Source organism: Cetorhinus maximus, chromosome 7 (genome assembly GCF_964194155.1).
Source record: "Cetorhinus maximus chromosome 7, sCetMax3.hap1.1, whole genome shotgun sequence".
NCBI classification, from domain to species: domain Eukaryota; kingdom Metazoa; phylum Chordata; class Chondrichthyes; order Lamniformes; family Cetorhinidae; genus Cetorhinus; species Cetorhinus maximus.
This window is the reverse complement of record NC_135885.1, coordinates 32425159-32440771: the sequence shown is the minus strand read 5'-3', so window position 1 is coordinate 32440771 and position 15613 is coordinate 32425159. Positions and strand designations below refer to the sequence as shown.

At 40.9% G+C, this 15613-nt stretch overlaps 1 protein-coding gene across 10 annotated transcripts in view; it reads right to left on the bottom strand.

The window, feature by feature from the left end:
• supt20 (SPT20 homolog, SAGA complex component) overlaps positions 1–15613 on the bottom strand; it is an 89858-nt gene that overhangs the window by 67653 nt on the left and 6592 nt on the right. For all 10 annotated transcript variants that reach the window (XM_078545290.1, XM_078545291.1, XM_078545292.1 and 7 more), the window contains exons 3-8: positions 13908–13943; positions 13736–13794; positions 13575–13641; positions 12072–12198; positions 11736–11839; positions 5351–5467 (exon numbers count right to left, since the gene is read on the bottom strand). In XM_078545290.1, coding sequence (XP_078401416.1) covers positions 5351–5467; positions 11736–11839; positions 12072–12198; positions 13575–13641; positions 13736–13794; positions 13908–13943 — 510 coding nt within the window. The remainder of the gene's footprint in view (positions 1–5350; positions 5468–11735; positions 11840–12071; positions 12199–13574; positions 13642–13735; positions 13795–13907; positions 13944–15613) is intronic.

Genomic DNA, 15613 nt, shown 5'->3' with positions numbered 1-15613 from the left:
AAATGACACAATCATCTTATAACAAGTTAACTAACAATTAAGCTACACTAAAATAAACAGTTTATGCTTTTGCTGACTTTGACCTACAGTTTGGCTTGAGGATAATAGTTTATGTATTTTTCTAAGTTTTTATTTGTGAATTTATTTTCTTCGGTCATCAACCTCTTACATGATGTCATGTGACTGCAATGAACAAATAAGAATATTACAAGTTCTGGCATGCTGACGCAGCATAACAGTTGAATTGGACAGAGTATCTCATTACGAATATACAAACGCATGAATTAGGAGGAGTAGGCCTCGGGGCTCCTTGAGCCTGCTCCGCTATTCAATAAGATCATGGCTTATCTGATTGCAACCTCAACTCCACATTCCCACCTATTCCCTATAATCTTTCACTCCCTTGCTTATCAAGAATCTATCTAATTTAGATTAGATAAGAAACACCAAGGGGCAGAAAATGTTGGTGGGGGTTTTCTATAGGCCCCCAAATAGTAATGGAGATGTAAGGGAAGGCATTAAGAAGGAAATTTGAGATGCATACAGTAAGGCTACATCTGTAATCATGAGTGACTTTAATCTACATATAGATTGGACAAACCAAACTAGCAATAATACTGCGGAGGAGGATTTCCTGGAGTATGTACATGATGGTTTTTTAGACCAATACGTTGAGGAACCAATTAAGAGAGCAAGCTATCCTAGACTGGGTATTGTGCAATGAGAAAGGATTAATTAACAATCTAAGGTAGGGTCCTTAATCTAAATAAATGAAAAAGTTGAATCTAAAACTAGGGTCCTTAATCTAAATAAAGGGAACTACGAGGGTGCGAGACGCAAGTTGGCAGTGATGGGATGGGGAACCGTACTAAAAGGGTTGACAGTGGATAGGCAATGGCTAATATTTAAGGAACATATGCATGAATTACAACAATTATTCATTCCTGCCCGGGGCAAAAAATAAAACAGGAAAGGTGGCTCAACCGTGGCTTAGAAAAGAAATTAGGGATAGTATTAGATCCAAAGAGGAGACATATAAAATTGCTAGAAAAAGCAGCAAGCCTGAGGATTGGGAGCAGTTTAGAATTCAGCAAAAGTGGACAAAAAGCTTGATCAAGAAGGGGAAAATGGAATGAGAATAAACTTGTAAGGAACATAAAAACTGACTGTAAAAGCTTCTAAGAACATGCGAAGAGAAAACGATTACTGAAGACAAATGTAGGTCCCTTACAGTTAGAAACGGGGGGAAATTATAATGGGGAACAAAAAAATGGCAGAAGAATTGAACACATATTTTGGTTCTGTCTTCACAAAAGAGGACACAAATAATTTCCCAGAAATGTTAGGGAACCAAGGGTCTAGTGAGAGGAAGGAATTGAAGAAAATCAGTATTTGTAAAAAACTGGTGCTAGAGAAATTAATGAGGTTAAAGGCTGAAAAATCCCTAGGGCCTGATAATCTACATCCCAGAGTACTAAAGGAAGTGGCCCTGGAAATATTGGATGCATTGGTGGTCATCTTCCAAAATTCTATAGACTCTGGAGCAGTTCCTACAGGTTGGAGGGTGGCAAATGTAACCCCACTATTTAAAAAAGTAGGGGGAGAAAAAACAAAGAATTACAGACCAGTTAGCCTAGCACCAGGAGTGGGGAAAATGCTGGAGTCTATTATACAAGATGTGGTAACAGAACACTTGGAAAGCATTAACGGGATTAGACAAGGTCAGCATGGGTTTATGAAAGGGAAATCATGCTTAACTAATCTACTGGAGTTTTTTGAGGATGTAACTAATAGAATAGATGAAGGAGAATAGATAGAATAGATGATGTATTTGGATTTCAAGAAGGCTTTTCATAAGGTCCCACATAAGAGGCTTGTGGGCAAAATGAAAGCACATGGGATTGCGGGTAATATACTGGCATGGATTGAGAATTGGTTGACAGACTGGAAACAGAGAGCGGCAATAAATGGGTCTTTTTCCAGGTGGCAGGCGGTGACTAATGGTGTATTGCATGGATCGGTGCTCGGGCCCCAGCTATTCACGATATATATAAATGACTTGGATGAGGGAACCAAATGCAATATTTCTAAGTTTGATGACACAAAACGGGGTGGGGTTGTGAGGAGGATGATAAGAGGCTTCAGGGCGATTTAGACAAGTTGTGTGTGTGGGCAAACACATGGCAGGTGCAGTATAACGTGGATAAATGTGAAGTTACATGCTTCGGTGTGAAAAACAGAAAGGCAGAGTGTTATTTAAATAGTGATATATTGGGAAATGTGGATGCACAAAGGGATCTGGGCATCCTTATACACCAGTCAATGAAAGTAAATAGGCAGGTGCAGCAAGCAATTAGGAAGGCAAATGGTATGTTGGCCTTCATTGCAAGAGGATTTGAGTTCAGAAGTAGGGATGTCTTACTGCAGTTATACAGGGCCCTGGTGAGACCACACCTGGAGTATTGCGTGCAGATTTGGTCTCCCTACCTAAGAAAGGATATACTTGCCATAAAGGGAATGCAGCAAAGGTTCACTAGGCTGACACCTGGGATGGCAGGACTGTCGTATAAGGAGAGATTGGTTCAACTGGGCCTGTATTCATTAGAGTTTAGAAGAATGAGAGGGGATCTGATAGAAACGTATAAAATTCTAACAGGGCTAGACAGACTGGAAGCAGGGAGGATGTTTCCCCTGGTTGGGGAGTCTAGAACCAGGGGCCACAGTCTCAGGATATGGGGCAGGCCATTTAAGACTGAGATGAGGAAAGATTTCTTCACGCAGTGGATGGTCAACCTGTGGAATTCTCTACCACAGAAGGCAGTGGAGGCCGGGTAACTGAGTATATTCAAGAAAGAAATTGATAAATTTTTGGATATTAGGGGCATGGAGAGAAAGCGGGAATATGGTGTTGAGCTAGAGGATCAGCCATGATCATATTGAATGGTGGAGCAGGCTCGTAGGGCCAAATGGCCTACTCCTGCTCCTAGTTTCTATGTTTCTATCTGCCTTAAAAATATTCAAAGACTTTGCTTCCACTGCCTTTTCAGGAAGAGTTCCAGAGACTCATGACCCTCAGAAAAATAAATTCTCCTCATCTCTGTATTAAATGGGTAACCCCTTATTTTTAAACAGTGACCCTCTAGTTCTAGATTCTCCCACAAGAGGAAACATCCTCTTCACATCCACCTTGTCAAGACCCCTCATAGGATCTTATATGTTTCAATCAAGTCGCCTCTTACTGTTCCAAACTCCAGTGATACAAGCCTAGCCTGTCCAACCTTTCCTCAAAAGGCAACCCTCCCATTCCAGGTATTAGTCTAGTAAACCTCTCTGAACTGTTTCCAACACATTTACATCCTTCCTTAAATAAGGAGACCGATACTGTACACAATACTCCAGATATGGTCTAACCAATGCCCCATAAAGCTGAAGCATAACCTCCCTATCTTTGTATTCAATTCCCTTTGCAATAAACAATAACATTCTATTAGCCTTCTTAATTACTTGCTGTATCTGCATACTAAACTTTTGCGATTCATGCACTAGAACACCTAGATCCCTCTGCAGCTCTGGGCTCTGCAATCTCTCACCATTTAGCCATATGCTTCTTTTTTGTTCTTCCTGCCAAAATTGATAATTTCACATTTTCCCACATTACACTCCATTTGCCAGATCTTTGACCGCTCACTTAACTTGTCTATGTCCCTTTGTAGCCTCCTTATGTCCTCTTCACAACCTACTTTCCTGTTAAGCTAACTGGTCTGCAGTTTCCTGCTTTTTGTCTCATTCCCTTTTTGAATAAAGGAGTTATATTCGCTATCTAATGGAACCTTCCCCGAATCTAGGGAATTTTTGAAAATTAAAACAAGCATCAACTATCACAATAGCCAATTTTTAAAAATATATTTTTTCCCCAACCTCCAACTACCACCAACTACCACCCTGCCCCCACCCACAACCCACAGGGACATCTGTCATTTGTCTCTATGTTTTGCTTTCACAGAGCACTGACTCTTGTTCTGATATTAACACATTCTGCTATCTTACCTTTATGCTACCACACCACCTTTAGTCTTTAACAATACCATTAACATTCCCTTTGGTCTGTGCCCATGACATCTGTGTCAAATATCTCCTGAGCTCCCACCTATCCCTGACCTTCTATTTTGCTCCACCCCCTCTTAAACAATATAAAATCCATCACAATTTCTACCCCTCTTTAGCTCTGAAGAGTCATACGGATTCGAAACGTTAGCTCTGTTTCTTTCCCCACAGATGCTGCCAGACCTGCTGAGTTTTTCCAGAATTTTCTGTTTTTATCTCAAGAGCCACTTCTCTTAAGACCCTATGATGAAGTCCATCAGGACCCGGGGACTCATCAGCTGATAGCTCCAACAATTTGCTCAGTACCACTTCCCTGATGATTGTAATTTTCTTGAGTTCCTCCCTCCCTTCCATTTCCTGATTTACAGCCATTTCTGGGATGTTACTTGTATCCTCTGTAATGAAGACCAATGCAAAGTACCTGTTCAATTCATCTGCCATTTCTTTATTTCTATTATTAATTCCCCAGACTCACTTTCTATAGGACAAACATTCACTTTAACTCTTTTCTTTTTTAAATATCTATAGAAACTCTTGTTACCCGTTTTTATATTTCTAGCTAGCTTTCTTTTGTACTCTAATTTTTCCTTCCTTATTAATCTTTTAGTAATTCTTTGCTGTTTTTTATATTCTGTCTAATATTCTGACCAGCTATCCATCCATGTTTTTTCTTTAAGTTTGATACTATCTTTAGTTTTTTTAGTTAACCACAGGTCGCCATTCAGAATCACAGCTGAAATACTCTCAGAACAAATTCAAACTGCCGATTTTATCTACAACCTGAATTTATGCTATTGAGGTGGCTATTTTAACCTTACAGGGAAGAACATGAAGCACCACAACTTATCTCAGCGTGACTGAACAGTCGCTAGCCTCGATAATGGCCTTAGTTTTCTGGGATCCAGAGAGTAGCGAGAGGAAAAATAATTCTTGATTATTCCATACAGGAAAGTGTATATACTAAGCCATCATCCTTATTTCTACATCCTGAAATAGCCCCCACACACTATGCTATGGGTTCACACATGAAAAATGGTTGCTTGGGTAGGGCACTGGAGGTTCAGTGGCACCCCAGTATAAAATAATGTCTTTTGCAAAGACAGACAAAAAAAAAGTTTGGATTTCAGAAACTATTTTGATAAGATATAATACTAACCTCATTAAAAATAAGTGGTTTGTGTGATGACACTGGGGATGAAGTGAGAGAGAGAGAATAGAACATTTAACAACAAACACAATTTATTACCTGCATTGTAGGCCGAAGTAATATATGCCTGCTTTGGTATGTAGGTGCTTTCACATGACCAGACTGCCGATAATCTCGTACTTCAGCTACAACACATCCACAGTGAAAAATATTCACCTAACAAGAAAATAAAACTTTAATTGAACAAAAATGGTCACCATTGATTTAACACATTGGTGCTGATTTTAAGTCAAAAACAAATTTGAAAGGAGTCTGATCAAATGACTGACTAAAGCAATGCATGGATTTTGCAGTAGAAATAATGGTGAGGCTATCAGAGCTCACCATTATTGAGGAGTAAATTGGACAGCATTTCCTGGCAACCACACATGCATAGTCAAACACAGAAATCAGGAAGATGCTCCCCCAGAAGCTTCACTATAACAGTATCTCACCAAGAGGCTCAGCATTCAAACACAGGGAAGGGTGTTAAGCTGCAATACTTAGATGATTGCTACCACTAAACACACCAGTAAAAGTTAGGGCTTGTCCGGTCATGTGTAAGTGAATTTTTAAAGGTGTGTTTAAAATTCAAGTAATATGGTATCTTAGGTTTTATCAATAGGGGCAGTGAGTACAAGGGTAAGGAGGTCATGTTGAATTTGTATAACACAGTAGTTAGGCCTCATCTGGAGTACTGCAGCCAGTTCTTCAGGAAGGATGTGAAGGCATTGGAAAGAGTGCAGAGGAGATTCACAAGAATGATTCCAGGGTTGAAGAACTGTAGCTATGAGGATAGATTGGAGAGGTCGGGACTCTTTTCCTTCAAGAAAAGAAGGCTGAGAGAAGTCTTGATAGAGGTATTCAAGGTCCTGAAGGGCATGGACAGGGTAAATAGTGAGAAACTGTTCCCACTCAAGAGCACATCAGGAACTAGAGGGTACAGATTCAAAATAATTGGCAAAAGGAGTAACTGATGTGAGGAAATTTTTTTTCACCCAGAGGGTGGTTGAAGTCTGGAATGAACTTCCTGAGAGGGTGGTGGAGGCAGGTTCGATCGAGGTATTCAAAAAGAAACTGGGCTGTTATCTGGAAAGAAAGAATGTGCAAGGTTATGGGAGTAAGGCAGGGGAGTGGGACTAGGTAGAATGTTCTTTCAGAAAGCCAGTGCAGACTCGATGGGCCAAATGGCTGCCTTCTGCACTGTAAAAATTCTGTGATTCAGTGATGAGCGGCTAAGGCCATTCATTTGTCACTGGCCACAAAATCTGGGCCAGCATCTTGAAGGCATTCCAAATTCTTACTTAGGATTGGGACCAATGAGGCACTCAGTCCAAGGGAGATCCTTTGTCATTCAAAGTTGTGCCATCAAAGGGCAGATAAAACAACCAGTACAACAGTTGTTTGGTAGCGAATGGTTCGCTTTGCCTAGAAACTGCCTTGGTATTTCAACCGCAAGTTGGTTTTAGAGGATAAATTTCCATTTGAAAGTAAATGCTTACAAATATTGGTGTAGAAAACAACAGAATTCATAATCCGGGACAAAAATTTGCCATGTTATCAGACTATAATTCCTGACAGGACCATGACAATAACTTGCGTAATCTAGACAACAGAAAACCGGCTTGAGCCTGCTCCTACCTTGGCTCTGTAGCAATTTAATTCCTCATTCCCAACCCAGTTCTGTATCCAGTCTTTTCTCATAGCCTAGCAATTATAGAGCTCAATTTGAGGCTCAACCATCATTAACAGTCAAACTAACTCTGCACCCAGTCCAGAGCAAACCTTGACCATAGCCTGTGGCTTGCTTCCCATCCATTGCCACTTGCAAACCAGCCCAGTCACATCCTTTATTAAAATCACACTCCTCTGTGCTGGAACAGAGAAAATAGGAAAATAAGAACCCCTACAACCCCTACAGCCTGCTCCATAATTTAATAAGATCATGGCTGATCTAGTTGTGGTCTCAACTCCACTTTCCTGCTTGCCCACCATAAGCCTTGACTCCCTTGTCAATCAAAAATCTGTTTAACTCAGCCTTGAATATATTCAATGACTCAGTCTCCACTGCTCGTTGGGAAAGAGAATTCCAAACACTAATGATCTTCTGAGAGAAAAAAAATCCTCCTCACCTCCATCTTACGTGGGAGGCCCTTTATTTTTAAACTCTGCCTCCTAGTTCTAGCTTCCTCCATGAGAGGAAACATCCTCTTACCATCTACCTTGTCAAGCCCCCTCAGGGTCTATTGATGTTTCAGGAGGAGGTGGTGGCATAGTGGTATTGTCACTGGATTCATAATCCAGAGACCCAGGGTAATACTCTGGGGCCAAGGGTTCAAGTCCCACCACAACAACCCTGGTTCAATGAAGAATGCAGGAGGGCACCACCAGGCATGTCTAAAAATGAGGTGTCAACACAGGACTATTTGCGTGTCAAACAGCACAGACACAGTTAAGCAATTCCACAACCAACAGATCAGATCTAAGCTCTGCAGTCCTGTCATATCCATTCGTGAATGATGGCGGACAATTAAACAACTCACTGGAGTAGGAGGCTCCATAAATAATCCCATCCTTGATGATGGGGGAGCCCATCAGTGCATTTGCAACAATCTTCAGCCAGAGGTACCAAGTGAATGATCCATCGCGGCCTCCTCCAGAGATCCCCAGCATCACAGGTGCAATCTTCAGCCATTTTGATTCACTCCACGTGATAGCAAAGGCTATGGGCCCTGCCAATATTCTGGCAATAGTACTGAAGACATGTAGAAAATTGCCCAGCTATGTCTGTACACAAAATGCAGGACAATTCCAGCCCAGCCAATTACTACCCCATCAATCTACTCTCGATCATCAGTTAAGTAATGAAAGGAGTCATCCACAGTGTTATCAAGCGGCATTTACTTAACCTGTAATGAGGCTGTAAAGACTGAGTGTGTAATCAAGGAGCCCTTGCAAAACTGGAGTAATTGAGAATCAAGGGAAAACTCTCCATTGGTTGGAGTCATATCTAGCACAAAGGAAGATGGTTGTAGTTTTTGGAGGTCAATCATCTCAGTTCCAGGACATCACTGCAGGAGTTCTTCAGGTAGTGTGCCCTAGGCCTGACCATCTTCAGCTGCTTCATCAATGATCTTCCTTCCATCATACTGTCAGAAGTGGGGATGTTCAATGATGATTGCATAATGTTCGCAACCACTCGCTACTCCTCAGATACTGAAGCAGTCCATGTCTAACTGAAGCAAGACCTGGACAATGGCATGGGCTGGTAAGTAGCAAATAACATTCGTGCCTCACAAATGCCAGGTAATGACCATCTCCAACAAAAGAGAACCTAACCATCACCCCTTGACGCTCAATGGCATTACCATCACTGATTGCCCACTATCAACACTCTGGCAGGGTGGGGATACCATTGATTAGAAACTGAACTGGACTAGCCATATAAACACTGTGGCTACAACAGCAGGTCAGAGGCTAGGGACCCTATGGCAAGTAACTCACCTCCTGACTTCCCAAAGCCTGTTCACCACCTACAAGGTACAAGTCAGGAGTGTGATGGAATACTTTCCACTTGCCTGGATGAGTGCAGCTCCAATAACACAAGATGCTTGACACCATCCAGGACAAAGCAGCCCACTTGATTGGCACCTTATCCACAAATATTCACTCCCTCCACCACCGACGCACAGTGGCAGCTGTGTGCGCCATCTAAAAGATGCACTGCAGAAACTCAGCAAGGCTCCTTAGACAGCACCTTCCAAGCCCACAACTACTATCTAGAAAGACAAGGGCAGCAGACACATGGGAACACCACCACCTGGAAGTTCCCCTCAAAGGCACTCACCATCCTGACTTGGGAATATATTGCCATTCCTTCACTGTTGCTGGGTCAAAATCCTGGGATGACCTTCCTAACAGCACTGTGGGTGTACCTACAGCACTGTGGGTGTACCTACACCACATGGACTGCAGCGGTGCAAGAAGGCAGCTCACCACTACCTTTTCATGGGCAATTAGAGATGAGCAATAAATGCTGAGCTAGACACTAACACCCACATCCCATGAACGAACAAAAAAAAATCACTTCTCATTCTTCCAAACTCCAATGAGTATAGGCCCAACCTGCTCAACCTTTCCTCATAAGGCAAATCCCTCATCACAGGAACCAGCCTAGTGAACCTTCTATGGACTGCTTCCAATGCAAGTATGTCCCTCCTTAAGTAAGGAGACCAAATCAAATGCCTTTTGGAATTCCAAATACAATAAATATACTTATTCCCCTTTATCCACCCTGTCTATTATATCCTCAAAGAACTCTAATAAATTTGTCAGGCACTATTTCCCTTTCACACAACCGTGTTGACTCTGTCTGATTGTACAATGATTTCCTAAATGTCCTGCTCTTACTTCTTTAATAATGGATTCTCGCATTTTCCCAATGATACATGTATGGGTAACTGGCCTATAGTTTCTTGATTTCTGTCTCCCTTGTGTTTTTTTATTCCTGAACACTTGAACAAGACTCTTAAGTACATAAAAATTACATTTACATTTACAATACTTTTGCATTTAGAAATATTGCAATATTTATAATTACACGCTTATAATTATTTTAACTGTATCATGTAATTTTATAATAGATATTTATGCTCCAGTAAGGGAATTGGGAAAGGGAGAACCCTGTATCTATATTCACTTCAAGAAATGTTGAGGCTTGGCTGTGGGATTAGTACTTGTTTGAGGCATGAGCTGAAATAGGGCTGGATTTAACACCTCCCCCACCCCCCATACAAGGGAAGTCCAGTGGGAGGCCTGTTCACTGGCTATCCGCCCACCCCTGTCCCCACTGCAATTATACCATTGGCGTGGCTCCAAGGGAGGGAGGGTGGTGATGGGGGTGGGGGGGGATAGGTTGCCTGGTGGCCCATCCACCAGTGAGCTGGGTGCAGGTGCAGGGACATGGGGGAAATGGAGGACTCCTTTCTTATATGGGCCCCCAGAGCCCAAGTTGTAACCACCCCCAACCAGGTTCCCCTACTCCTGCTCTTTCGGCCTGCCGCACCACCTCTCTCAACAGGGTTTGCCAACTTGGTCCTGGCGTGGCCTCCTCAAATCCTGAATTCAGTGCTGCGTGCTTCCTCATCGCTCGAGTACAGTACCAGCAATGGTCACCACTCCAATTGGTGAGCGGCTCTTGGATACAGCACTTCCTGTTCCTGAGGAGCAGTAATCCCATCTCCAGTCTATGAATGACCAATCAGCTGTTTATTGGCTGCAAGGGAACTGTTCTTCTCCAGGGCTACCACCCCACCCCCCTTACTTTATAGCCAGGGGTGTGTGAGGAGCGGGAATTCTGGTGCCCTGTTAAATGCTGCCCACAGAGTGGAGGTAGATTGTCACTCACGGAAATAAGGGACATGGTCAAATGGCCACAGGAGACTGAGTGCCAAGGGTGGGACAGCTGGAAGGGGCCATGACTGACCACAAGATATCGATGAAGCTTGTAGAACTGGGAGCAGAATTTGTAAAGTATGTACAAATAAAAGAAAATCTTCCATGTAGCCATCTGGTTCCTTATACTACATTGCAAATAATTGCAAAAATATTGAATTTGGCTCTGGGCAACGGTATAGGAAATGAACTAGTAAAAGATAAAATAATGCAAATAAAAGGCCTGGGAGTTATTCCTTTCCTAATGCTGGCCACTTTAATTATAACTCAGTTATTACATTGAGTTGCTAGGTTTGCCATATTTTTGGATATTCACATTTGGCAAATTTTGTCAAGGATCATTTCCAAAGTTGGGATTACATTGTCTAAGGAACATAAAAAATGATATTGAATTCACATCTAAAGTACGAAGCACATAATATGCCAGTTGAAAACCACAATAAAAAAAACTGCAGGGGAGAGGAAATACTCTGCAGTGCAATTGTGCCATCAGATATTCATTAAGGGAGAGCTTCGGTCAGCTGCTTTTCCCTGACTTTGACTCCATCAAAAGCCCAGGGAATGAGGTCATTTAAATTTTAGTGCCTCATCCTGCCGCTCCAAGAGGGGGAGCAAGAGATTGCTTGGACCAAAAAGGGAGCAGAATCCAAAATTTTAACCTTCTAATGTTCCTCCTCTTTTGGGATCGATTGTAGTTTGAAATTTAGGGGTTACTTCAGCCCCAGAATGGAACTGACACTTCAGCCAATCAGGTATCTATCTGATGGGATTCCCCAGGTACCCTGGGTAGGCACTACCCACCACCTCCCAACCAAGATACATTCCCAAACTGCTACCAAAACCATATGTGGTACAGGCAGAAGCACCTACCCCACAAGACCCAAGTTTTTTTTTGTTCAGTGTAAAAGGGAACTTTCTAACATCCCTCCCCCAAGAATTACACTGGCATTATTTTGATCATGTAGTTTCTCTCGTACATATTTTAGCTCACCTGAGATTTTTCCAAAAGATCTACAAGAATCGGTGGTAGCTCCTCTGCATCCAAGTATTCCAGCAACTCTCCCTCCTCATAAGGCAACCGGATTGTTTCCGAATCTGAAGTTAATAAGATTTTTAAAAAATGAATTGCAATGTTAAAAAATTTGCAACTCAACACACAGATAATGGAATATACTCTACCAACTGCACCCTAGATATTTTTCTATATCTGCAGGAAACCAGATGAAAGGCAGTGTTTGCAATAATAAAATTGCAGGGATAACTTGTAAAGCACTTATAATCAATAGTCCACAAATGTTAATAGTCTACAGATGTTAAACAATGGTACCTGATCCATTTTTCCCTCGGAGCATCAGCGAATAACCTTCATTTCCAGGATACAGATTTATTACAAGACATGACACTCTTTCTTGCATAACCAGTTTCTCCAGCAGGTTAACATTTCGCCTTAATTTCTGGGAATTAATCAGAAATGTACATTTTATACAAATATCAAATTCAGCTCCATGGCAAAAATCTGATTTTCACTACTTGCATTAAGTTATGTTATTAATACAACCTTTACAAAAGTGATGCAGCTATCTATAAATATTGTACTTTTTGGCTGTGCTATTTTATAAGGGCATTAAAATAACCAAAGGAACAAACAGTAACAGTAAAATTTTTTGTAACTGTCATATCACTCAACCAGTTTTTCCTCCTCATAAATTTTCTCCACCAATTCTCCTCTCCTTAATACATTAACACCTTGTGAAGCAGTGTTCAAGCAATCATTAATGCCTTGTCTTGGTCATTCTTTCCATGAGCCTTGACAACAGGAGTCAGCTTTCAACCCCTCAAGCCTATTCAATTAGTCCAGGACTGATCTGTATCTTAAAACCATTGACATTCCCTGGTTCCATATCCTTTAATACCCTTGCCCAACAAAAATGTATCAACTTCAGTTTTGAAATTTGCAATTACTTTAGCCTTGATAACTGTTTGGGAGTTCTAGATTTCCCTATCCTTTGTGAAGTCCTTCCTGAAATCACCCCTGAAAAGCCTAGGTCTAATTTCTGTTCCTCTTTTCTGGATTCCCCCATGAAAAGATATAACTTCTCACTGTCCATCCTATCAAATCGTTTAATCATCTTAAACACCTCAATTAGACTACTTCTTATTCTTTTATACTCAAGCAAATATAAGATTGGGCTATGCAACCTGCCCTCATAAGTTAACCCTTCTAACCACAGCACAATGCTATCCTTGCCTCAAAATCTCTGCATGTACTTCTAGCAGAGGTCCCCAGATAAGAATCAGGAGCGGAAATCTTGCTGATTTTAGCCTTTCTGACACAAAAGCATTGTGGCCAAAAGCAGAATCCCAACAATTAAGGTCAGCTAACAAAGAACAGACCAGGAATTGAGCCGGAGATCTTTTCAATCGTTATGGCTTCATTTATTCAAAGCAGCCACTCATGAAGCCATTTGAGGGCCTAATAGTCCTCGTCTTAATCAACTAAAATGGAACAATGTTTTCAGGGTTCATAAGGCTTTTAACAAGGTCCAAACATGGGTTTAACCGTTTCAAAAATGGAGTTACATTTAGGATTTTATGTAGGCATTTGGAAAGTCAGGCCAGTGAAATCATTAAGGTAGAACCAAAAATAAAAGGGAAGCTAGATTTAATATCCGTTTCTTCTACTTGTGGACTGTCATTTACTAAACTTTTATTTTTCTGTCCAATTGGCAAATAAGATGTGAATTTTAATTCTTAATGGTTTTAAAAATGTTTTCCTATAAATTTTCAAGCAGCCCGAGGAACTATGGATTAGTGCATGAAGTGTGCATACCTTCAGCTCTGGTTCTTTTTCACATTCTTCCATGTACAAGTCATACAGTTTCTGATGTACAGATTTCCTAAAATAATAAGTTTTACAATTCAATGTTTTTGAAGTTTTGTAAGTCAACAATATACATTTAACTTTGAAATATTTTAATTACGGAGCACCACCTTCCACTAGATGAATGCCTTCTTTTTGGAGGTCGTTGCCTGGCACATCCAATTATGTACTACAAAAAAACACAAATCATTATGCATGCTGAATAACTGAGTAACAGGTTTAAATAAGAGTTGTAGTGCAATGCTACACAGCAGAATAGATGTGTTGCTGTAGATGACTCACCTCTGCGCGGTCCAATGCATACTCCAAAGCGTGATACTGCAGAAAAAAAAGATTTTACTAAGGAATTCTAAAGATACTAAGCAACCTGAAACCCATAGTTTTGGACTTTTTCTAGAACTTCCCACCTTATATATCTGTGGATGCCAATTTTGTGGCTGTCCCAATGATGGATGCATTACTTTAAAGGGAACCTCCAAGAAAATAATCCAAAGAGCAGGTTATTTGTGCTGTTTACATATAATTATCTAAAATAGGGAATTCAAATCCACAACTTGCTTGCTTTCCTCCAAAACCCTCACAAAATTCTTCTTGCATATGCAGGAAGCACCAATTTTACAAGTGATTCACTGGTTGTGATCAAGGAAATAATTGCTTCAAGTCAATTACCAGTTATACCTGAATGAATCCAAATGGCAACTTTATAAAGACCATGGGTGATCCGGTTTTCAGCAGGACCAATGCATGACTTAACCCAAAATGTTTATTTTCAGAAATATGATTTCAGGTTTTAAATTGTTTAAAGTATATCTGTATAAACAAGTAATTATAAGAATCTGAGTGAGGGGATGAGTATTCAGTTCAGTGAAAATATTTCCTCTTTTAGCAACGGGGAACTAAATCACTTGAAGCAGGTGTGGTAATAGATTTTCTACAAATTAGGGCAAGGTTACAGAATCAGAATTTATTTTTTTAAATCTTAAAGACCAAGTTCACAATAGAACACTGCTGAGTCATAAATTAGCATACCCAAGTCACCATCATCAAAACCCAACTTATTACCTGATGCAGATATAGTGCTGTGCCAATTTGAATATGAAAGGTAGTGAAGATATAACATGCCACAAACAGATGCACAACATGGCTTAACATGCTTTCAAGTAAATGTATCTAATTACCACCAAAAAAACTAGACACAAACCAAAGGAGATATTGCCAATGATGATGAAAGGCTTGGTAAAAGAGGTGGGTTTTAAAGAGAGGATGGTCCTAAAGGAAAGTTCTGGATGATCTGAAGTTTATGGAAAGTAGAGGGTGGATGGTGGGAGGAGATCATTGGAACAGTTGAATGTGAAGGCAAAGGCACAGATGGTCTAATTGGGGCAGAGTGAGCAATGTTAGAAGTGGAAGTAAGCTGTCTTAGCTCCATGAAATAGGACACAGAGGCTGCCTGAGAGTGGCATTGTAATAGTGTGTGGCGAGGGCAGGAGGCCCAGGTCTTCCCAATGTTTAGCTTGAGGAAATTGCAGCTCACCCAAGAAAGCAATCTAACAATAAAGAGGCAAATAAAGCAATCTAACAATAAAGAGAGAAATGTGGTAGAAAGATAATGTCTCACACCTGCCTTAACAAAGTAAAACAGGGTGAATATTTGATGCTTAGCAATGTGAATCTTTCCACCCACGAACATAAAGGATGGCCATATTGGGAAATGGAACCAAAGCTCACTTCGAGTGCACAAGCCAGCATCAAGCACAACGAGGTATCCCACCTTTAAAAGCAGGATTAAGCTTGTCTTTACTGGCACAATCATATACCTTAGCTTCAACGCCAACAAAGTACCAATACGGCCTTTTCCATTTTGCACATTAGTCGTTCTGTGTTAGACTAGTACTTTGGTTCCAATTTTGGACAGTTTTCTGCAGTAGAAACACATCCCCTTGGAACTGAGCTAAGGTTTACCAAAACTATTTCACAAACCCTACAAC